A 23817-nucleotide genomic window follows, 5' to 3' on the forward strand; every position below is an offset into this window, starting at 1 on the left:
AAAGACTGATGCATGTTAATATTTCACAAAGGTATTGTTAGTTTACTTGACTGAAATCAGCTCACTAATTTATTACAGCTTTGAATGGTCTTGCAAAGTTTTTCAGGCAATGCCTTCCACTAGTGCCACCATACATTTTTGTGGGATTGAGGCTATCTTGCTGGTGAATTACTTATTTCAGGATTATAAAGCATCTGCACTAAAAATGGCTGTCCATTTAAGATTTTTCATGTGTCAGATTCAACAATTCTATTAGATGATACATTGCAGTCCATTATACAACTAATTTACTAAAAGAATCTGTCTCAAATTTTGTGCTGCTGTAGTCTCCCACTTCACATTTTGAAAGCGAAGGTAATAAGTGAACAACAAATTCTGGTCTCAAAACTGACTACTCGCTCAAACTGAGTTCTCCCACTCTTCTTCCTATTCAGTTTGTAAAAGCTATTTCCTACTGAAATCCAAGAGATTTCCTGCAGTGGGCAGCTCATGGACACTGAATATAGGAGATATCTGGGGCAAACAGTTCTAGAGAATCAGTTAATTAAGTGCACCAGAGCCTAAACACCCACAGCTTTGGACATGCGCAGAAGCAATCCTGGAGAACTCCATGATTGTTTCACTGCAAATAGCCTATATTCAATGAAACATATACAGTGCTTTGTGGCTCTACTGCAAGAGCTATTCTTCTAGGCCAATATCTCTTTACATGCTATACTATAGCTCCCATTATTTTTGTACTTTACCATAATAACCAGTATTTCCAATACTTTTCTAGTTCTTCTGCACCAAAGGAATATAGATTAAACCCTATATCATCTTATTTATATTGTGGTAGCACCTAGGAACACCAGTCTTGGATCATATGGACGCCATTGTGTTAGGCACTGTACAAACAAAATGTCTTTCCTTGCCCCAAAGAGTTTATAATGTAACACCAAATATTAAAATAGTTCTAAGAATTAGCTGGTTTATATCCTGTGTCTTAGGTCATATTGTCAGATCTGTAGAAGCAGGCTGACTCTTCAAGCCAATCTTGATAAAAGATCATTAAAACAATGATACTGAAGCACACAGTCGTGGAATAAGTTGCTACCTTTAGTGATGTATCAAAAACTGAAATCTAAATGACTTGTTTGACATGGCTTAATCAGAAGTTCTTTAGATACTGTTTTGTTAAGTACCAAGGATACATAATATAAAAATTACAGTTAGTAAAAAGTTAAAACGTTAGCAGCAGTAGCTCTGATTTCAAAGTAATTTGTGATCCTGAATCACGAAATTAATAAAAAAAAATGGATTCTTTATTCTGCTGATAGTGTTTTCAGTTTAAACTTTCACTTAACTCCATCATTAATGAGACTTGGAAATCCCCCTGGATATAACTGTACTGCCAAAATAGGAGTATTTTGTAACTTAGCATTAGCCTCAAAAGCCTTCAGAGTACAAGATATGGAGGAGTTAGTTATATACTAACCATTTATTATTCAGCAAGCACACTACAAGAACACTGTACTAAGGTCAAGCAGAATTTAATGATATTTTATACATCATGGGCTCCCTACTTATTTGGGAGAAAGGAAACATTACCTTTAACATGATATTTTAAATGCTTATGATTTTCCTATGTTTTAGTAAAAGATTAACTGCTCTGTTGAGGACATTCTTCAGAGCCCGCGTACATGCTTATAGTACTTCTACTGAAGTGGGTTTTCTTAAAAAAACAGAAATCTTGCATGATTATATAAAAAATGATAGAAAGTTTAATGCATTTAACTTGCAGTTTCATGTTCATGAAGTAACATTCTATATATGATTCAACATGAACCTATACACAGTTTAGTTAGTGGCCACTAAATACTTCTCATATAAGATGAAACTTTTACTAACCTCGCTGCTCTGATTTAGTTCTGGCCAGGTCTGGTTTAGGGATGGCATTGATGGAGACTTGCTTGGAGGTGCTTCTGCTGGAGAGCTGGAGTAACCTACCTCACCAGACTGATCTCCAACTTCTGAAATGACAGGAACCACTATAAATCAAAACAAACATTTAATTGAGCTCGTCGTTGAAAAGCTGCCGATGCCTCATGGAAAACATAGGTTATGTCTACACTACTGACCTTATAGCAGCACAGCTGTACCGCTGCAGCTGCACCACTGTAACATTTCCTGTGTAGCTGCTCTATGCCAGCAGGATAGAGCTCTCTCGCTGATAATTAAACCATCCCCAATGAGCAGCGGTAGCTATGTTGGTGGGAAAGCATCTCCCACTGACCTAGCGCTGGTCCACACTGGTGGTTTTTTTCACTCCCCTGATCGACAAGTTTTGCCGACAAAAGTGCTAGTGTAGACAAAGCCTCCATTATCTTTTATCCTGCACCCTACAACTCCTTATTTGCCTTTTAGACACCTACATGAAACCATCTCCATCTGCTTCTTCAATTGGTTCTTGTAGAAATAGTTTTGTCACTGAGAGGACAAGCATCTAATAGTGCTTTACATCTTAAAATGCTTTACAAGTACTAATTCTTACAACACTTGTGAGGAAGCAAAGTATAACTCCCATTTTACAAATAAGTGATTTGCCCAAACAGTTGCTGACAGACAACTCAAGAGTTTCCACTCTTAATTCCCATACTCTAACCTTCAGGTAGTATTGCCTCTCCCAGGATCCTCTTGAAAAACTAGAACTTGAAGTATTATTCTGTATCTTACTCCTCTTATTGCTTAATATCCATGGGCTGCACATAATGGAGACTGGGGGAGGCTAAGCGTCCCCAAACCTTGCGCCACGGGAAGTGGGAGGGGGAAAAGGACAATGGCAGATTACTGCACAGGCCCATGGCGCCTGTGGCCAGGGGCCCCAAATTGGCTGGAAAAATCTCCCCCCGCTACAGCCGCGGATCTGAGGAGCTCTCGCTCCCTACCACAATCTCCCTACCACAATCTCAGGGCTGCAATGGGGGTGGGAGGGTGAGAGGGAGAAGAACGAGAGGTGGACAGGCCCACAGGGAAAGAGGCAGAGCGGGGTGGGACCATTGGTGGGGCCACAGACGGAAGGGGTGGAATGGGGGAAGGGCTCTAGGCTCAGAGCTCTGGCCAGGCTGAGAGCACCGCTTTGATTCTGGCCAGGAATGAGAGCTTGATTCTGCCTGGGGCTGAGCTCTCAGCCTCCCTCCGTAGCACAGACTGAGCTCTCACCCCCTCTTTGTCCCAACTGGGGCCATGGGGGGAAGGGGTCGAGCTCTCAGGCCTCCCTAACCCTGAGGTCATAGGGGGGCTGGGAACAGTGAGCAGGCATGTGACCATGGCTGGTAGAGGCAGGGCCTTGGCCAGAAGAGGCAGTGCAGGGGGATAGCCTCCCCAAGGGGAAGCTTCACCCACTGCCCCGGTTAATATCCCAAAAAGTAAGGGCAGATTCTTGGAAATTAAAAATATATTATACAATTTTCTAGTCTTTGATGAGATATTATAGGTATAACAGAGACCTGGTGGAATAGTAGTCATGACTGGGCTACAGGTATTGAAGGGTATGTGCTGTTTAGGAAAGACCGAAATAAAGGTAAAGGTGGTGGAGTAGCACTGTATATCAATGATGAGATAGAATGTAAAGAAATAAGAAGCGATGAAATGGATATGACCGAGTCTGTCTGGGCAACAATTAAATTGGGGAAGAAAACTATTAGAGCCTCCCCTGGGATAGTGCTTGGGGTGTGCTATAGACCGCCGGGATCTAATTTGGATATGGATAGAGCCCTTTTTAATGTTTTTAATAAAGTAAATACTAATGGAAACTGTGTGATCATGGGAGACTTTAACTTCCCAGATATAGACTGGAGGACGAGTGCTAGTAATAATAATAGGGCTCAGATTTTCCTAGATGCGATAGCTGATGGATTCCTTCAGCAAGTAGTTGCTGAACCGACTAGAGGGGATGCCATTTTAGATTTGGTCTTGGTGAGTAATGAGGACCTCATAGAGGAAATGGTTCTAGGGGATAATCTTGGCTCAAGTGATCATGAGCTAATTCAGTTCAAACTGAATGGAAGGATTAACAAAAATAAATCTGCAACTAGGGTTTTTGATTTCAAAAGGGCTGACTTTCAAAAATTAAGGAAATTAGTTAGGGAAGTGGATTGGACTGAAGAATTTATGGGTTTAAAGGTAGAGGAGGCCTGGGATTATTTTAAATTAAAGCTGCAGAAGCTATCGGAAGCCTGCATCCCAAGAAAGGGGAAAAAATTCATAGGCAGGAGTTGTAGACCAAGCTGGATGAGCAAGCATCTTAGAGAGGTAATTAAGAAAAAGCAGAAAGCATATAGGGAGTGGAAGAAGGGAGGGATCAGTAAGGAAAGCTACCTTATTGAGGTCAGAATATGTAGAGATAAAGTGAGACAGGCTAAAAGTCAAGTAGAGTTGGACCTTGCAAAGGGAATTAAAACCAATAGTAAAAGGTTCTATAGTCATATAAATAGGAAGAAAACAAAGAAAGAAGAAGTGGGACCGCTAAAAACTGAGGATGGAGTGGAGGTCAAGGATAATCTAGGCATGGCCCAATATCTAAACAAATACTTTGCCTCAGTCTTTAATAAGACTAAAGAGGATCTTAGGGATAATGGTAGCATGATAAATGGGAATGAGGATATGGAGGTAGACATCACCATATCTGAGGTAGAAGCGAAACTCAAACAGCTTAATGGGACTAAATCGGGGGGCCCAGATAATCTTCATCCAAGAATATTAAAAGAATTGGCACAAGAAATTGCAAGCCCATTAGCAAGAATTTTTAATGAATCTGTAAACTCAGGGGTTGTACCGTATGATTGGAGAATTGCTAACATAGTTCCTATTTTTAAGAAAGGGGAAAAAAGTGATCCAAGTAATTATAGGCCTGTTAGTTTGACATCTGTAGTATGCAAGGTCTTGGAAAAAATTTTGAAGGAGAAGGTAGTTAAGGACATTGAAGTCAATGGTAAATGGGACAAATTACAACATGGTTTTACAAAAGGTAGATCGTGCCAAACCAACCTGATCTCCTTCTTTGAGAGAGTAACAGATTTTTTAGATAAAGGAAACGCAGTGGATCTAATTTACTTAGATTTTAGTAAGGCGTTTGATACTGTGCCACATGGGGAATTATTAGTTAAATTGGATAAGATGGGCATCAATAGGAAAATTGAAAGGTGGATAGGGAATTGGTTAAAGGGGAGACTACAACGGGTCCTACTGAAAGGTGAACTGTCAAGTTGGAGGGAGGTTACCAGTGGAGTTCCTCAAGGATCGGTTTTGGGACCAATCTTATTTAATCTTTTTATTACTGACCTGGGCACAAAAAGTGGGAATGTGCTAATAAAGTTTGCAGATGATACAAAGCTGGGAGGTATTGCTAATTTAGAGAAGGACAGGGATACCCTACAGGAGGATCTGGATGACCTTGTAAACTGGAGTAATAGGAATAGGATGAAATTTAATAGTGAGAAGTGTAAGGTCATGCATTTAGGGATTAATAACAAGAATTTTAGTTATAAGCTAGGGACGCATCAACTAGAAGTAACGGAGGAGGAAAAGGACCTTGGAGTATTGGTTGATCATAGGATGACTATGAGCTGCCAATGTGATATGGCTGTGAAAAAAGCTAATGTCATCTTGGGATGCATCAGGAGAGGTATTTCCAGTAGGGATAAGGAGGTTTTAGTACCATTATATAAGGCACTGGTGAGACCTCACCTGGAATACTGTGTGCAGTTCTGGTCTCCCATGTTTAAGAAGGATGAATTCAAACTGGAACAGGTACAGAGAAGGGCTACTAGGATGATCCGAGGAATGGAAAACTTGTCTTATGAAAGGAGACTCAGGGAGCTTGGCTTGTTTAGCCTAACTAAAAGAAGGTTGAGAGGAGATATGATTGCTCTCTATAAATATATCAGAGGGATAAATACCAGAGAGGGAGAGGAATTATTTAAACTCAGTACCAATGTGGACACAAGAACAAATGGATATAAACTGGCCACTAGGAAATTTAGATTAGAAATTAGACGAAGGTTTCTAACCATCAGAGGAGTGAAGTTTTGGAATAGCCTTCCGAGGGAAGTAGTGGGGGCAAAAGATCTATCTTGCTTTAAGATTAAACTCGATAAGTTTATGGAGGAGATGGTATGATGGGATAACATGGTTTTCGTAATTAAATATTCATGCTAAATAGGCCCAATGGCCTGTGATGGGTTTTTAGATGGGGTAAGATCCAAGTTACCCGGGAAGGAATTTTCTGTAGTATCTGGCTGATGAATCTTGCCCATATGCTCAGGGTTTAGCTGATCGCCATATTTGGGGTCGGGAAGGAATTTTCCTCCAGGGCAGATTGGAAGGCCCTGGAGGTTTTTCGCCTTCCTCTGTAGCATGGGGCACGGGTCACTTGCTGGAGGATTCTCTGCTCCTTGAGGTCTTCAAACTACAATTTGGGGACTTCAATAGCACAGATATAGATGTGAGGTCTTTTTTAGGAGTGGTAGGTGAAATTCTGTGGCCTGCATTGTGCAGGAGGTCAGACTAGATGATCATAATGGTCCCTTCTGGCCTAAATATCTATGAATCTATGAATCAGCTGTTTTAACTGTATTTAATCTCAAGAGTCACGATTTCTGGGTATTATGTTAACACAGTGATGGCAGAAGTTTGAAACTAGGGACTTCTGTTTCCTGGTGGTATAACGTAATGAGCAATCTATTTGATAGTTTAGAGAATGCGTATTACACCATGATGAGACAAATTTCAAATGAAAAAAGTTACAGCATTTCACCTAAAATCAAGACCATACTGGATATCAAACAAACTTCCAGTATGAACAGAAACAACCTCTTTACTTGAAAGATATCAATATAGAGAGATTAAACATCAATACAAATTGTAATCTGAATATAAAGACAGAAGAACATATAAAAGATCTATTAAACCACCTAGTCTGCTCTCTGATATCAAAGAACTGTTCCCTGCAATATATTCTTCACTGTTTGAGTTAACCTTCTTTTAAAAACTCAAGCAATTGGGCTTCCCTTCACTACTTTTCGGAGATTATTCCAGTCTAACAATTGTCATATTTGTGATGTTATTTATTCCGTTTTTTCCTTAATTTCGCCCCATTTCACCAAGTACTACTGAATAATCTCTCCCCCTTTGTGGCATTAAGGTATCTAACAAGTTTTTGAAGCACATAATTCCTCCCCCACCAATTTTCTTCTGAGCATATTATATTACAGAACAGTAGCACTGTATGCTCTCCCCTTGCCCAACTCCCAAAAATCATGTAACATCAAAGTTTTGAAGTTCCAACTTTTTGTGCCCACCTGGGCCTCAAACTGTGGGTATATCTATGTTGCAGCTGGGAATAAGCCTCCCAGCCCAAGCAGACAGACTCAAGCTATCTTAGTTTGAGTTAGCATAGTAAAAACAGGAGTGTGAATGTTGAAGCTCAGGCAGCCAGTCAGAGTCTCCGCTGAAGCTGCGAAGTCTACACTGCTATTTTAGTGTGCTAGCTCAAGTGAAGCTAGCAGTCTGTTACCCAGGCCAAGAGACTCACTCCCAACAGCAGTACAGACATACCCTAAAACACTGATTCTCCATAATCTGCTCAGAATGAATTTCAACTAGTGTCTGGCACCATTCCCTCTTTGGGGAAGCAACATTTAAAGATGGACTACAAGCCGTCAAGAACACTATCCCTGATAATGTCACGGCTAACCTGGTGGCTGAACTTTGTGACTTTGTCCTTACCCATAACTATTTCACATTTGGGGACAATGTATACCTTCAGATCAGCGGCACTGCTATGGGTACCCGCATGGTCCCACAGTATGCCAACATTTTTATGGCTGATTTAGAACAACGCTTCCTCAGCTCTCGTCCCCTAAAGCCCCTACTCTACTTGCGCTATATTGATGACATCTTCATCATCTGGACCCATGGAAAAGAAGCCCTTGAGGAATTCCACCATGATTTCAACAATTTCCATCCCACCACCAACCTCAGCCTGGTCCAGTCCACACAAGAGATCCACTTCCTGGACACTACAGTGCTAATAAACAATGGCCACATAAACACCACCCTATACCGGAAACCTACTGACAGCTATTCCTACCTGCATGCCTCCAGCTTTCACCCTGACCACACCACACGATCCATCGTCTACAGCCAAGCTCTGCGATACAACCGCATTTGCTCCAACCCCTCAGACAGAGACAAACGCCTACAAGATCTCTGTCAAGCTTTCTTACAACTACAATACCCACCTGCAGAAGTAAAGAAACAGATTGATAGAGCCAGAAGAGTTCCCAGAACTTACCTACTACAGGACAGGCCTAACAAAGAAAATAACAGAACGCCACTAGCGGTCACCTTCAGCCCCCAACTAAAACCCCTCCAACGCATTATTAAGGATCTACAACCTATCCTAAAGGATGACCCAACACTCTCACAAGTCTTGGGAGACAGGCCAGTCCTTGCCTACAGACAGCCCCGCAACCTGAAGCAAATACTCACCAACAACCACATACCACACAACAGAACCACTAACCCAGGAACTTATCCTTGCAACAAAGCCCGTTGCCAATTGTGCCCACATATCTATTCAGGGGACACCATCACAGGGCCTAATAACATCAGCCACACTATCAGAGGCTCGTTCACCTGCACATCCACCAATGTGATATATGCCATCATGTGCCAGCAATGCCCCTCTGCCATGTACATTGGTCAAACTGGACAGTCTCTACGTAAAAGAATAAATGGACACAAATCAGATGTCAAGAATTATAACATTCATAAACCAGTCGGAGAACACTTCAATCTCTCTGGTCACGCAATCACAGACATGAAGGTCGCTATCTTAAAACAAAAAAACTTCAAACCCAGACTCCAGCGAGAAACTGCTGAATTGGAATTCATTTGCAAATTGGATACTATTAATTTAGGCTTAAATAGAGACTGGGAGTGGCTAAGTCATTATGCAAGGTAGCCTGTTTCCTCTTGTTTTTTCCTACCCCCCCCCCCCAGATGTTCTGGTTTAACTTGGATTTAAACTTAGAGAGTGGTCAGTTTAGATGAGCTATTACCAGCAGGAGAGTGAGTTTGTGTGTGTATGGGGGTGGGGGGGATGTGAGAAAACCTGGATTTGTGCAGGAAATAGCCCGACTTGATTATGTAAAGAGTTGTCACTTTGGATGGGCTAGCACCAGCAGGAGAGTGAATTTGTGTGGGGGGGTGGAGGGTGAGAAAACCTGGATTTGTGCTGGAAATGGCCCACCTGATGATCACTTTAGATAAGCTATTACCAGCAGGACAGTGGGGTGGGAGGAGGTATTGTTTCATATTCTCTGTGTATATATAAAGTCTGCTGCGGTTTCCACGGTGTGCATCCGATGGGGTGAGCTGTGGCTCGCGGAGGCTCGTGCTCAAATAGATTGGTTAGTCTCTAAGGTGCCACAAGTACTCCTTTTCTTTTTGCGAATACAGACTAACATGGCTGCTACTCTGAAACCTTAGAGACTAACGAATTTGTTTGAGCATGGGCTTTTGTGGGCTGCGGCTCACTTCGTCGGATGCATTCAGTGGAAAATACAGTGGGGAGATTTATATACACAGAGAACATGAAACAATGGGTGTTACCATACACACTGTAAGCGGTAATGGCTCACCTTACTTGATCACTCTTGTATAGTATGCATGGTAACACCCATTGTTTCATGTTCTCTGTGTATATAAATCTCCCCACTGTATTTTCCACCGAATGCATCTGATGAAGTGAGCTGTAGCTCACGAAAGCTTATGCTCAAATAAATTGGTTAGTCTCTAAGGTGCCACAAGTACTCCTTTTCTTTTTGCGAATACAGACTAACACGGCTGCTACTCTGAAACCTAACATTTAAAGTGTGATTTAGGGTAAAAAGTTAGCTCTACTGTGTGTCTCAAGCAAAATTAATGGGGCCAATGACAGTCATTTACGCACATACTGCAGGACTGAGGCTATGTTGCAGACCAGAGTATTTACAGGCAACCTGATGTCAGAATAAGTGGGTGTTCCACGTGACATACTATGGTTACTGAACTGCAGAGTACCCATACAATGAAAGTTTGAGTCCTGCTCTCAGAAGCTTTATGAGAATGTGTTGCTCTGTCTGAATTCTGCAATAGCTCCTTCTGGAATTTTGCCCTAATAGCAAATATTTTGGTTTAAGAGCCAATACTTCAAAGTACTCTAAAATCTGCACACATTTCCAGAGCTTATTTTAGAGGTACTACCAAGGAAATTAGCAGTAAAGAGGAAAGACTAGTAAAAAGCAGCAGCAGGGTAATGTAATCTTAGGGCACGTCTCCATTACAAAATTAAATCTACTTCAGTTAGGTTGACTTAAAACAGAAGGGGCGGTTGGATGGGGCAGAGGTTTGGGGAGGGGGGCAGTCAGGGGATGGGGAACAGCAGGGGTTGGACAGGAGTGGGAGTCCGGGGGCAGGGGTGTGGGTCAGGGCAGTCAGGGGACAAGGAGCAGGGGGCATTGGATGGGTTGGGAGTTCTGAGAGGGGCAGTCAGGGGGCGGGAAGTGAGAGGGGTTGGAGGCCGGGCTGTTTGGGGAAGCACAGCTTGCCCTACCCAGCCCTTTCGGAACCCCGATGTGGCCCTCAGGCCAAAAGGTTTGTCCACCCCTGTTCTACATAATACAAATCACATGGGCTAAAAACACAATCTCTGCTTTCATTTAAAAAACGCAATCACCCAACTCCAGGAGCTGGTGCTTTAAAAACCCCCTATATCACAAGATTTGTCACAAGACAAATTCCCAAATATTGCCAATATTGGGATTTTCTGCTCCCTTTGCTTGCTTGAAGATTTTTATACAGAAGTTTGAACCATGCAAGTGTTACCTTAAGAGTATTTTAGGGAAAAAAGATCATTAAAAGGTTTGTGTTCAGAAGTTTTGTATAAAAGAGTTATTACTGAGGCAAAGTAAATACAATACTTGATATCAAATATAGGTAATTTTGCAACCCAGACAGGGTGGGTATTATGACTTAAAAGATTATTTTTTTATGTGCTGCAAGTTGATTTTAATGCAACAGATGACCACTGAAAGACAGAACACTATGTCTTGCAGAAGGAGATCTGGTCAGAAGCTGGGGCTTTTAATACTTGGAAAAGTGGTGTAAGAATTCTGACCCTAGGTCAGGGATTCTTCCAAGAATTTTTTTGATGGCCTCTGTGTGGGGCCACCAATTCTTCCTGGTAGCTGCACTGACCAATTTTCCTAAAATACTTAATTAACTTCAGGAAAAACAAAAATATGCATATATACATGTCCAAATCATTGTTTTATTTATGTAGGGTGGTTGTGTGGTTTTTTGTTTGCAGACAATAATAAAAATAACGTACAGTTGTATTTTGGTGCCCTTGGCCCTTACTGCTTCCCCTAGCTCTCCACCCATTGCCTCTGGCCACCTCTACCTCCCCCCATGGATCCCAGAGTGGTGACAGGTCCCCTGGAAATCCCCCTTCAGCAGGGACCTAAGCAGTGGTGGGCCCCCTGCGGTTCTTCCTTAGCAGTGGGCCTCTGGCTTTCCCCACCCAGTGTTCCCCCGACCTCAGATTCAATCATGAGTATTTTTAGTAAAAGTCATGGGGCTGTGATTTTGTTTTTTGCCCATGTCCTGTTCCTGACTTTTATTAAAAATACTCATCATTATATCGTAGTCTTACTTATGAGAGCATGTTAGTATATGGGTATGACGATCAGACAGACATTTAAGGTCTATTTTGAGCACCCGTATAAAGACCATTAGGCCTTTAGATTTAATAAAGAAATTTATGGTTGAATGGTATCGTGGTGATACCATGTATGTAAAAATGAACAAACATCACCACTACCACCACTCCCCTTCCCTTTGGGGGCTTGTCCAGGATCCCACTGACATAATTTTGGTTGCTCCAGACCCTTGGACAGAAGGGACAGCATCCTATCCTCTAGGGCCACTATAAGGGTCTTTTACAGGGAAGTTCAGGAAAAGAAAGGAAATGGAGGGTATATTAAGTACCTATGCATATCCATTTTTGGCAAAGTACAGCAGAGGTCCATTGACTGCATGGAAATATTGACTAGGAGAACCCCATGGGAAGTTATGGGGAAAAAAACTAACTGCAGCTTTCTTAAATAATCACAAAGCAAACAAGGCACAGTTTGAAGGCAGCGGGCTTTCAGGAATTGTATTTGGCAGCTACAGTTCTGCAGGCAAAGTATACCACCTTGAGGAATGAATGTAGAAAACATAAGAATCAGCTCAGTGAAGCCTGAGCTGCCTCCCCAAAGCCTTAACAGTCATTTTGAAGGAAACGGGTCTGTAAATGACCAACTATGATGATTGCTTAGGCATTTAAGGCACATTTGCAGCAGCTGTATAAAGACCATTCGGCCTTTAGATTTAATAAAAGAATTTTGGTTCAGTTGGTGTTGTGATGATGATAATAATAATAGGTATTATTATTCCTACAGGTAGACTGAAGGATTAGGTAGGCTTTCTACAAAATATGGTCCAGGAGCAAGGGTTTAGTTTAATAAGCTAGAAAGTACTGTAAGTTTACCACTTTCTAACTTGACACTGTAAAATAGTGAGAAATTAAGTCTGAAAAGCACCCATTCCTCAGGTCTCCACAGATCCATAAGCTATAAGTAAGGCAACTGCTACTTCCAAACAGGTATACCTTGACAGTCATCCAAGAAAGGAACAGATTTAGCTTGTTTTTCGTTTAAGGAAATGGCATTACTGCAGTAACCTGGCCCGAATGCAAATTTACAAGAAAAAAAAAAATGGAACTACTTCTGAATTACGTGAATGGTTTAAGGCTCTATACTCAGGTGATAGTGGAAGATATTAAAAATGTTACTCACATAACAGGAATTGAAATGTGAATTACTGCACATTTCAGTGCCAACAGACCATAAAATGTCATCCAAGCCACCAGTCAACAAGAATACTGATATAATTTACTTATAAACAGCATGAGACTTCAAACATGCTAAGTGTACATACAACTCGTCTGACCAGATGCTCCGATATTTTTAATTCACATCTTCCTTTCCTCCTGTTTGTTTTCGCTCTGTGACACTTTGTAAATTATTTAGGGCAAAGTCTTAAATACTGGCACAGCCCCTTGCATAGTGTGGTCCTGACCCTGACTGAGCTCCTTAGAGCTACTGTAATGCAAACAGTTATCCTCCAGCTTTTGATGTGTATGTGGAGAAAACTGCTGATGTGACCCCATTCAAATTCAACACATCGGAGAACAGCAATGTAGAATAAGATACTATAGGATTGTTACATACATCTGCGGCCTCTATTTAGATGATCTGGTTGTCCTTTCTGGCCTTAAACTCTAGGACTATGATTTGTGTGAAATTCTAAGTGGCCCCAAGATATTGTAGACAGTATTTTTTCTATAAATGTAGTAGTACATGAAAAGCTTACTTTTACTTGACATTTGATTATCTTCTTCCACTAGCTTTTGCAATTCATCATGCAGTAACAGACAAGGAAGTCATCTCTGTCCCAGAGACACTACAATCTAGTTTAAGGTAGAAGCACTGTTTAAATAGTACACTGCATGATCCGGCAATGGTTTAATCCAAGAATTGAAGGTAGCAGTTTAAATATGATTTGTTACATACTTTCTGATCACAAAAAGTATATGGTTATGCAGTGTTTAGAGGAGGAATTTGCCCAAAAACATGTAAGAGCGGACAGCAAGTTCCAAGCATAGAGCACAGCAGCATGGGAGACAAAGGAAAAATCCGTTAAGGAAAGGACAGAGAGGTAAGGGTGTCATTTTTCAGATCCTTGAAACAGAGGATGAGAAACGTGAATTTGATACAAGAGGGAAAAGCCAGTGATGTTACTCAAATAATTCTGCTCTTAAAGTAATTTTCACAATCCATTATGTGTCATATTTTGGCAGCAACTAGAGGCCTCAAAAAAAATCAGGGTTCCACTTTGGTTGATGCTCTGTACAGAGTAGAAGACTCTCCTTTGCCCAGAAAGCTTATTATCTGAGAAAAGCTGCATCCCATTTTGCCCAGCCCAAAGTACACATGGCAAGATATGCTCAAATACTATAAATTGAATTTGAAAAAAAAAATTCTTACATTTTTGTGAATGCTGTTGGAAACAAGTTTTATTGCAGTGTGGCTTTCACACAAGCATTACAGAAGATCAATTTATTCATGTCTTTAGGCTGGTCTGCAGTAGAAAATTTGAATCCATGTAATTTGATCTGCCAACTAAACTAGATGTATTAGCTTAACCTAAATCGATATAAACGAGGACTAACAGGTTTAAATGCATCTATAACTAGGGGCTTGCACTGGTGTAGCTACAACAATTTAGTTCCACCAGTAACTTTTGCTAAAGCCCTTAATCCTACTCAAAGAAAAGATCTTAATTCACTAAAGACTGAACATTTTACTGTGAGCGCACTCAAGTCAACCCGTTTAAATAAAATAGCAAGTGAGCTCTAAGAATATTCTAGAGTTGCCTAGATGAAGCAAGACACGAGGCCTTCACAAGCACAGCCAGGATTAGTGGAGCGGGTCAGAGACTATCTACCATGCTAGGGTCCCACAGCAATGTCACAAGAGTTGTCATTTTCATAATGGAGATCAGTGCCATATTGATTTTTATTTTGGAAAAGCTTTCCCATGATTTGGAAGGCCACTTCACACCTCATATATAGAGCTCATTGTAGCATTTTTGACCAGGAAATTTTCAAATTTTAGATGAAGCTGCAGCCAGCTGCAAAACTTTCTGGTTTAAGGTCTGGTCTACACTTCAAAGTATAACTATTTTGGTTAGAGTTGATTATTATCACTACTACTACTACAACAGTAATACAGGTAAAAGCCTTAGGGCAGATGAATTTATACAGGCATAAAGATTACTTACACTAGAATGGTTATTCTTCCCATATGAGAGTAGGTATACCAGTAAAAAGCACCTTTATACTGATGTAACAGATTCCACACTTCGGGGAGCAGCTCCACTTAGTTAAAGCAGTACAACTGTCTAGGTGCAGACAACCCAAATCAATGTTCAATGCTCTTAAACTGCTTCATATGTGAAAAAGATTAAATGAAAGTTTCAGATTCAAACTTGGAGGTTCAAATACAGCTTCTGTCTTTAGAAGTGGGCATTAGTAAATTAAGCCTTGGAAGAATGCCCCTAAATTTTTGAAGTTAACGTAAAAGGAAAGATAGCTATTGCACTTAAGTAGAAACTTGGTGCACAACTGAAAGCCAGAAGTGAAATTCATACTTTCGAAGTAGAGAGAAGAAGAGTGTCTGACTGACTTTTAGAGGTACCTATATCAAATATCTAAATCATTTTAGCAAAGATTGGCAAATACTTCAGCTCATGAGAGGAAAACACTGAAGAATGACCACTAAAAATAGATATCCCTATTCAGTGGTGACCATACCATGCACACCCATAGCAGAAGAAAAAGAAGTTGTGTTCCTACTGATTTTAACAAAAAACAAAAAACAAAACAAAATCACCTGATTTTTTTGGGTCAAATGACTAAGATTTAAGATTTAGTAGTAGTACTAATTTGCTACTGTCCTTAAAAGTGAAGTAAGAGGAAATACAAATCCAGTTTGTATCCTTTTTGCCTCTTTATGACGTGTGTCATGGCCCAACTGGTTTCTCTTGATTGCTAAATCTTGTCTAATTTTTTCCCCTAGAAGGCTATCAATGACTGGTAAACTAGGATGATAAAAATCACCAGTAACAAGGAAGTGACACCTGAAAACCACTTCCTCCAAATTTAACTAACTTTCTGGTAATACCTTACAACTGTCATAGCGAATAGCTGTTCAAGCTTCAGTTACTCAGCATCTTCATATAAAGGACCAAGGAAGCTCCCATTCTAATTTCCTTGGCCTTTGTACAGCAAAAAACAGCATGGTCCAACGGAGAGGGCACAGAATGGTTTCCATTCTCTGCCCTTCCATAGGCTCTGCACACCTCAGTTTCCTCATCTGTAAAATGAGGCTAATATTTTCCCACCTTAGTAAGCATTTTGAGACATATGAAATTTTTTTGTATTAAATATGTATTCAGTGTGTTAAGTATTACTTAATTTTAATGCCAATTATTGTAAGTCCTCCAGCGCAAAAAAAGAAAAGATTTAACATTCAAAGCAAGTTTGGTATTTCTGAAGTAAAATTTTAATATAAATTTCAGGGCTTCTTTATGCACTGTGAAGAAGCAAAAGATGAGCACAAAACAATTTACTTCTATATATATCATTTACAGGAAATGGTAGTTTGCATTTTCCATTCAAGAAAATCAAAGTGGTTTACAAATATTAATGAACAGGACGCATCACATCCTTGTCAGGTAAGTAGTCCATTCTACAGGTAGGGAAACAGGCACAGAAAGATTAACTGGCTTATCCAAAGTCACAGAAGTCTGTGGCAGAGCTAGGAATAGTATTCAGATCTCCTGTGCTTTAACAACAAAGCCATCCTTCTTCTCCCATAGGTAACAATGGCTGTATGTAACATTTTCACCAGCATTTATATGACTTAGGAGCCTAAGTTCCATTTTCAAAAGTGACTTTGGCATTTAAGTACTAAGCATTAAAACCTCTCAAGTCAAGCAAACACTTTTGAAAGTTTTACCCTCACATATTACATGACTCAGGATAGTGGATCACTTCACGTACCATCATAAAATAAATTAAAACTTCTAAGTTTATTTGCAATTCTGCAAATATCAGCTATTTGATTGTAACCTTAACTGGATTGTCATCTGGACATACAATGAAGGTTCTTTAGCAACACACATCTTACCTGTTGTGTCTTCCAAATCAATCAGTTTGGGCATTAAACTTTCAGGTAGTTTTTCAGGTAAGTCATAGCCATTCTTCCTAGCAACTACCAGATGAAAAGCAGCACAGAACTCATCCAGTGTCAATGCGCCATCTTTATCAAAATCAGACAGTTCCCTAAAAGGAAAACTTACTATAAATAAAATCAAATTCCTCTCTAAACCATTTTATTTTCAGATTATATTCTTTTGTTGCCTTATCTGAAAGACTGTTAGATGTGTATTTTATATAATTCCATTTCCCATGTTAATACTTAGGACCTACAGTGCTATGCATTTTGAGTGTTCTTTAATGACAGAGATGAGTCCTCATTAATGACGGGTTCTAAAATTAACGACTGGGTTTAAACTAATTTAATATTACATTCTAAGTCTTTAGTTTACTATCCTTATTTTCTGCATTTTTAAGCACTGATGGTTCTGCTCAGCACTATCTGCAAAAATTAAATTAGTGGCAGATAATACAGCAGTTTTTCAGCATGTAGATATTACAGTTTGATACTTTACATACTTTTATTTAATGAGGGAACAATCTTATTTAAATTAGAATCCAAAATGTAAGTTATCTGAACAGCTAATGAAGGAGACCAAATCTGCTGAGGACGAGTTATTGAATGATCATGTCTGGCATTGTAGCACTCTTTCTACACTGAAATGAAGAGTAAGCTTTTTGTTTAAGTCATTGTGGGACTTTAACAAACTTACCCAGAAGCATGTGTGACTAAATGAAATACGCATGACAAAAATGCATCTTTTTCCATGCAATTTCAACACACTTTGGTTGTGTGAAGTACCTGACATTGTGGACTCTAGCTCCCTGTTAAGTAGAGGCCCAGTCCTGATCCCACTGAAGCCAGTGGAAAATGTAATATTGGCTTAAATGGGAACAGGATTGACACTAGAATAGCACTGGCATTTTGTGCAGGCGACACTTTCTAGGAAGGAAGATGAAAGGTGCTGACTGATTGTCAGACAGCCCTAATATGAAATAGTGCAGTTCTCAAAAATAGCTACCCCAAACTTTGACACTTCACACTTACCAAATGTGAGAAAGCTCAAGAATAGGTAGTTTTGATTTGGTAAAAAATTCTTTAGCTGCAGACCCTGAAATATTAAAACAATAATGCTTAATATTTATTGCAAGCTTACCATTCTAAGGCTCTTAAAGTTTATGGTAAAAACAATTAAACAATTTAGCAAAGGGTCTAAGGGAATAGTGCTAATTAGAAGAGTAAGACTAGCAAAGCTGACCTATTATAAAGACAAATTAGTTTCAAAGCTTCAGTTTTTTTTAATCAGAGTGGAGCTGTACTGTACCAATAATTCAGTAAACGTAGGACTTGACAAAATGATATATAAATCCACGTCCACCAGCACGCTGTCTTTGAGAATACAAAATTGCTATACCTATAGTAACTTCTGTGTTTAAAGAACTCACCTGGAATAAAGCCGTTTAGATCAGGTTGAATGGTTTTAAACTGATTTACATAATACTGCCTTTGTTCATCAGTTATTTTCCAGGGATCATCATAACTACTCGATTGCCTACGAATTTCATTTGCAGTTGTAGCTGATGCTACAGTTCGTACTGTTGTCTGGTCCTGCAATGAAACATTTTTTCCTCAGTATTATCTGTCTAAAACAATCACATGGACTGCCATTGTCTCTAGACTACTTGCCTTCAAAGCTTAGTTATTTCTTGTAGAAGTTTAAGTGCTGCAGGAAGCTGTCAGCAAATTGCATATTTGGGACTATCAAGCTATAGGAAATATTTCTGCACATTAAATGGTGTAGAAGTGATTGCAATTATGTAAGCAACAAAAAAGTATGGAGTGTATGCAGAGAAAGCAAAGTACAAATATTCTCAGTTACTTTTAAATTTGGCTTTTCAAATGTTAGCAAATTTTTAATTTTGAAAAACTTTACTAGATTAAAAAGGTATAATACTTAACAACGCAATGATACAGAAGTATCTGTTGGGTAAATAAGCATAGAACAGATTTCTGACCTCCACAACATAGTAAATTTGGGTCCACAGTATGAGTCTGCAGTGAAAGTATGAAAAAGATGATTGCAACATTAATTTGAATGAAGCAAATCAAATGAATACCAATAAAATGTCACACCTGGACAGAAGCAGGATGCATGGCTAAAAGAGTACTGGTTGGTGGGGTATCTGCAAAACTGACCCAGTTTTCTTGATGTGGTGGCGGGGAATGGCCAGACCATATGGGATCACCAGTAGTAGATGAGCCTGAAAGCAGAAGAAACATTTCCCTTTCAAAATATAACAACCTGAGGAAAATTTAAGAAAACTTTAGCTGGATGAAGTCCATGGAAAACCGAAATAAATGTGCTACCTAGAAAAGCACATTAAAATTGTGAAGACAATCAGAAACCAGACTGTAGTAATGTGAAAAAAATTCGAAGGCTATTCTCCAATGCCTTATTGTAATATTAGTATTTTATACTGAACAATACTCCTTTAAATATACACAGTAAAGAAAAAGGATGGGATTGCTTACTGTCACTGGTATTTATAAATTTTAGAAAAAGATCTGGGTTGTGAACATGTGCTATATCAAGAATAATTAAAATGAAACTTCTTCATATTTTTCCCTTCAAAGAGAACTGAGAAGAGAAACCAAACATTGTACTGAGAGGCAAAGAAACTAATTCATTTATTTAAAGTTGTCATATGGCATTCCTGCAATTCAGATATCTTGTGCTATTTCTATTTTTTTCCTTCTTAATGTTTTGATTTGTAATTCCAGCAACAGCTCATTTTTTTTGAGCATCCGTTTTCTTGATAACTATAATTTAATAACTTAACTCTGTTGCTAAGGTAGTGTGACACTTACTCAACAATACTCGAATCTCAAGTCTGTAAAATTATGTAACATGGTGGTTGAGAGGCTTACCAAAAGCCGTACAGACTTGTTTTTCATAAATGTGTTCTGTTCAGTGAACTTATTTTGATTATGTAGTGTTGGATGTTCAGTGCTTTAATAACTTAATTATACTGATGTTTAAATATCTATAGCAGCTTTTTTTTTGGCATCTGAGTCACCCAATGCCAGGGGTATAAAAGTCTCAAGCTCCTCCAAAGTTGTGATTCAATAAAAAAATGAAGGAAGTCTTGGGAAGGAACAGGATAATCAGGAAAATTTTAAAAATTTGGAAGAATCACAAGACTCAGGTCTGTTTCCTACATCAAGTAGAAAATATTAAACCCCTGGAAGACCAAGGAGCAGTTGTGAAATTGGCTCCCTTGAAGATTTTAAACAGAATGAAGGTTGTACAGTGCTTTTGTACAACCAAATGCAATATTGAGGTTATGTTAAATTCTCACAAGCACATTTCTACCTCATGCATCCAGTGCTAAAGATGCAAGAAGTGGGTTCATAACTTACTATTTGACTCTCATGATACGATCATGAAGCCTACACTGCACATCCGAAGAAAGGAGAAAACATTCACCACATTATAGTCTGTTAACTCTTCAACTTGGAGCCAAATTTATGCAGCAAGAACAATTAAGCTGTTCTTAGGATGGGTGTCCATAAGTAAGTTACCATGAGAGAACTTTGTATATATAAGCAGTTCTTTCACAGAATTTGAGTATTATCAACAAATCCAGGTTCATGGAGATTATGGATAGAGAACACATCATTGTTAGTGAACAGAATAGGCAAAACCTCAAAAAAAAAACAAGGTAATGAGACATAACTAAAATGTTAAGAAAAAATTGTTACTGGGACTATTTATATGTAATTCCAGAATTACTCCATGTTTATATGTATTAAGATTAAGTGTGATGAAGTTGCCCTTTAGGCTGGAGACTTGATTAGAGAATATTAAGTCACTTTTTTCAGAAAAAAAACTACTCAGAAAAACAAACTGTACAGAAAACTTTTACCTGTTACTCTATCTGCTAGTGTGCATAGTACATTGTCGGGGTCTATTATACTTTACATACATTGCAAGAAAAAATACAGGATATTACTTAGATTTCTTCCGGAGAGCTTTCTCCCACTTGTAAATAGGGGAAGTCTAATATAGGGGGAGATGTTAGATTACTTAGTTTCTTCTAGCTATCATTGTAATTAATAGTTTTAGCTATATTAGTAGGCAAAAGGTGCTACAATCCACACCCTAAACATTAACCTGTGCTTGGGATTCCTAGCTGGAACTATTGTTTTAGTTCTCTTGTGTACACAACTACTTCCTCAGACCCATTCCTTGTATGCCAGTGAGCTAAAGTAGTGTTTAATCCAACAGTGCTGAGAGTAAAGGGGGTGGTGATCTCAAATTGCTCTATGCTTCCATACTCTTCCTTAGCAGCTAGCCTAATTAGCCAAAAAATTAAGTAGGAGCAGCTCAACTAATGCATCTCAGAAGACCTTCTCTTCCTGTTTCTGTGCCTGTGGTGGGCCCCACAGATAGTGAGCCAAATCTTCACTCAGCTCTTCATCTCATCTCTGAGATCCTTTGAACAGTGGTTACAGCACGACTGGGGGAATAGGTGGGATCTGAAATTGCTCCCATTCCTGTAAGTTCTCTCAGGTCTGCAGCTGGACAAAGTTCTGGACAGAGGCAGAGCTTAGTCCCCATCCTGAACATGAAGTTCAGCTGCAGGGCAGGATTCACCTGCCTGAACAGAAGCAGAATTACAAGAGCAGCTTTAAAGATGTACAATACCTGCAAATGCAAAATACATTCAAAAACATGTATTGAAAATACTATAGTACAGACAGTTTTTACATAACTTAACCAAACAAGGTTTAGTTTAGTTGGTCTGCCAGGGATGCCTACTTTGACTATGGTGGATGAGGGATAGTTGAACTTTCCAAGTTAGTCTTACTGGGTATGGAGGTCTGAGAGAACTTGTCACCTCCCCCTCAACTACTGGCTTACCTCTTAGATCCTGCAGACCTGAAACAAAAGTCGCTAAAGTCAATGGAAGGCTTATATGAATTACGGTTCCTGGACATCTTAAGTTAATGTCTTTCTACTTCTACTGCTCCTGTATTACGTTTACTAAACCTTGGCTGCTTGCTTTGCTTTTGCTGTGCATTGTCGGCCATCTGCTAATGAGAAGACAGTTTCCTTCATGATGAGTTTTTACAAACTTCAATTTCACACAATGACACTAAAACTGATTCTGTGGTGATCATCAGACTATCACTTGTAGTATTTCTATTCCTGTCAGAATAATGGTTCAGCATTTCTATACCATCTATGCAGGATTATAGTATCAAAGAATTAATTGCAATAATTGCTTTTGCATGGGTAGGCTTGGAAGGATTCTGTTTTTATTTTATAAATTTGAACAGGTAGTTGGTTTTTTCAAAAGTGCCAGTACTCTATTTTTATCCTGTCTTTTTTTTTTTTTTTTTTTAATATACTAAACAGGAAATGTAAATCCTCAAAAGATATGGTCTGTTATTCTTTTATTTCAATACAAGTTTAGCAACTTATTATAGATGAGTTCTTTTATGTGAACAGATGGATCAAAGTGTTACATATTACAGTCAGCCAGAGCCTGGCTTATACTGATAAACTAAATGCATATGATTTTTTTTTGCTGATAACTAATAAAGAATTAAATACTGTATTTAAAACATGATTTTATACTATCAAACACATCTGTTTATTCAAAGTTTAGCTACTACCAAAGAGGATAAATTGAGAAATTAAGTCTTACATTTTATTGACTGCCAGATGAAGTAAACAGCAAAAATATGTACTATTTATCTGAAAATGTTCCCTGTAGAAGTGCCTAACTGACAAAGTCCCACTGACTTTCAAGTGGACTAAGCCCCTAAGTGATTTCTGAAAATCACTGGCTCCTGAAAATTCTGGCTTCTAAGTTACTTATGAAAGTTTTACCTTTCATCATATGCTTTAACTTTTATTCCTGAATTTCAATTAAGACTGAATTCTTCACAGGTTTTGAGGTGAAGAGAAAAATGGACAATTACTCACATTTATCAGATTTTTACTGAAAACTATGCTTCCAAGCCTAGTCATAGTATACTTGCCATATACTTCCAAAACTCTCGTTTCACCTGAAACAGTAAACAGTTACATATTCAATTTGAATTGTGGCACTAGAATTCCCTAGGGGAAAAACCTGGTAGCACCAAATTAATTACTACATCTTTTAAGTAATCTTAAGGTATCAGCAGAATTGTTTTCTTTTTAGGTAGTACAATCTTGTTTTGTGCTTCTAGTTACTTTTCCATTCACTATTGTTGGTATATGGATTTTTGGGGAGGAGGAGGGGAAGTCTGTGAACAAGTGAATAAAGGTTATTTACTTTTAACTTTTCGAGAATCACCTCTGTTCCTGCACACGTGAGTTGGAGCTCCCTGGTATTGAGTTCACAGAAACTCTACCAAAGCCACGTCCATTTGGGCTGGACAAGTGCCCCTAGTGACATCAACATATGATGCTTGAGTGCAGCCCCTAACCACCTCAGCTTCTTCTCCTGAACTACTGAGAAGACTCTTGAAGAACGTTATCAGTAAAGTATCTCTTCACTGGTGCACAGTCCTTCAAAGTCCTCTGTGCATGCACACTTGTGGGAGAGTAAAGAGCAACACCTCTTGGAATGCATGGAAGGCCAAGGAACTCTCAAGTCTCGCCTCTAACTCTGAGAATAAGACTAATGCACAGTGCTTAGTAAAAGCATGAACTGAACTCCATGTGGCTGTGCTATACATTTCTCCTATGGGAATCTGTCCTTAAATGTGTCACTGAAACAGCAGTAGCAGGGTGAATAAAAATCAATGATTTTAAAAAATAAAAATTAGATTTTTTATTTAAATCGGATTTTTTTGATAAAATGCTTTTTTGAGGAAAAACCTATCTAAATATAGTTTTAATTAAAAT

The 23817-nt window shown here is 39.1% G+C and overlaps 1 protein-coding gene across 9 annotated transcripts in view; it reads right to left on the reverse strand.

Annotated features, from left to right (window-relative positions):
• The window catches only part of REPS1 (RALBP1 associated Eps domain containing 1), a 111801-nt gene that overhangs the window by 36045 nt on the left and 51939 nt on the right, over nucleotides 1-23817 (reverse strand). For 5 of the 9 annotated variants that reach the window (XM_048844399.2, XM_048844392.2, XM_048844397.2 and 2 more), the window contains exons 5-9: nucleotides 19047-19174; nucleotides 18359-18521; nucleotides 17961-18024; nucleotides 16884-17038; nucleotides 1891-2030 (exon numbers count right to left, since the gene is read on the reverse strand). In XM_048844399.2, coding sequence (XP_048700356.1) covers nucleotides 1891-2030; nucleotides 16884-17038; nucleotides 17961-18024; nucleotides 18359-18521; nucleotides 19047-19174 — 650 coding nt within the window. The remainder of the gene's footprint in view (nucleotides 1-1890; nucleotides 2031-16883; nucleotides 17039-17960; nucleotides 18025-18358; nucleotides 18522-19046; nucleotides 19175-23817) is intronic. The other 4 variants (XM_048844395.2, XM_048844398.2, XM_048844393.2 and 1 more) reach the window with 2 other exon arrangements.

This window comes from Caretta caretta, chromosome 3 (genome assembly GCF_965140235.1).
Source record: "Caretta caretta isolate rCarCar2 chromosome 3, rCarCar1.hap1, whole genome shotgun sequence".
Classification (NCBI taxonomy): Eukaryota; Metazoa; Chordata; order Testudines; family Cheloniidae; genus Caretta; species Caretta caretta.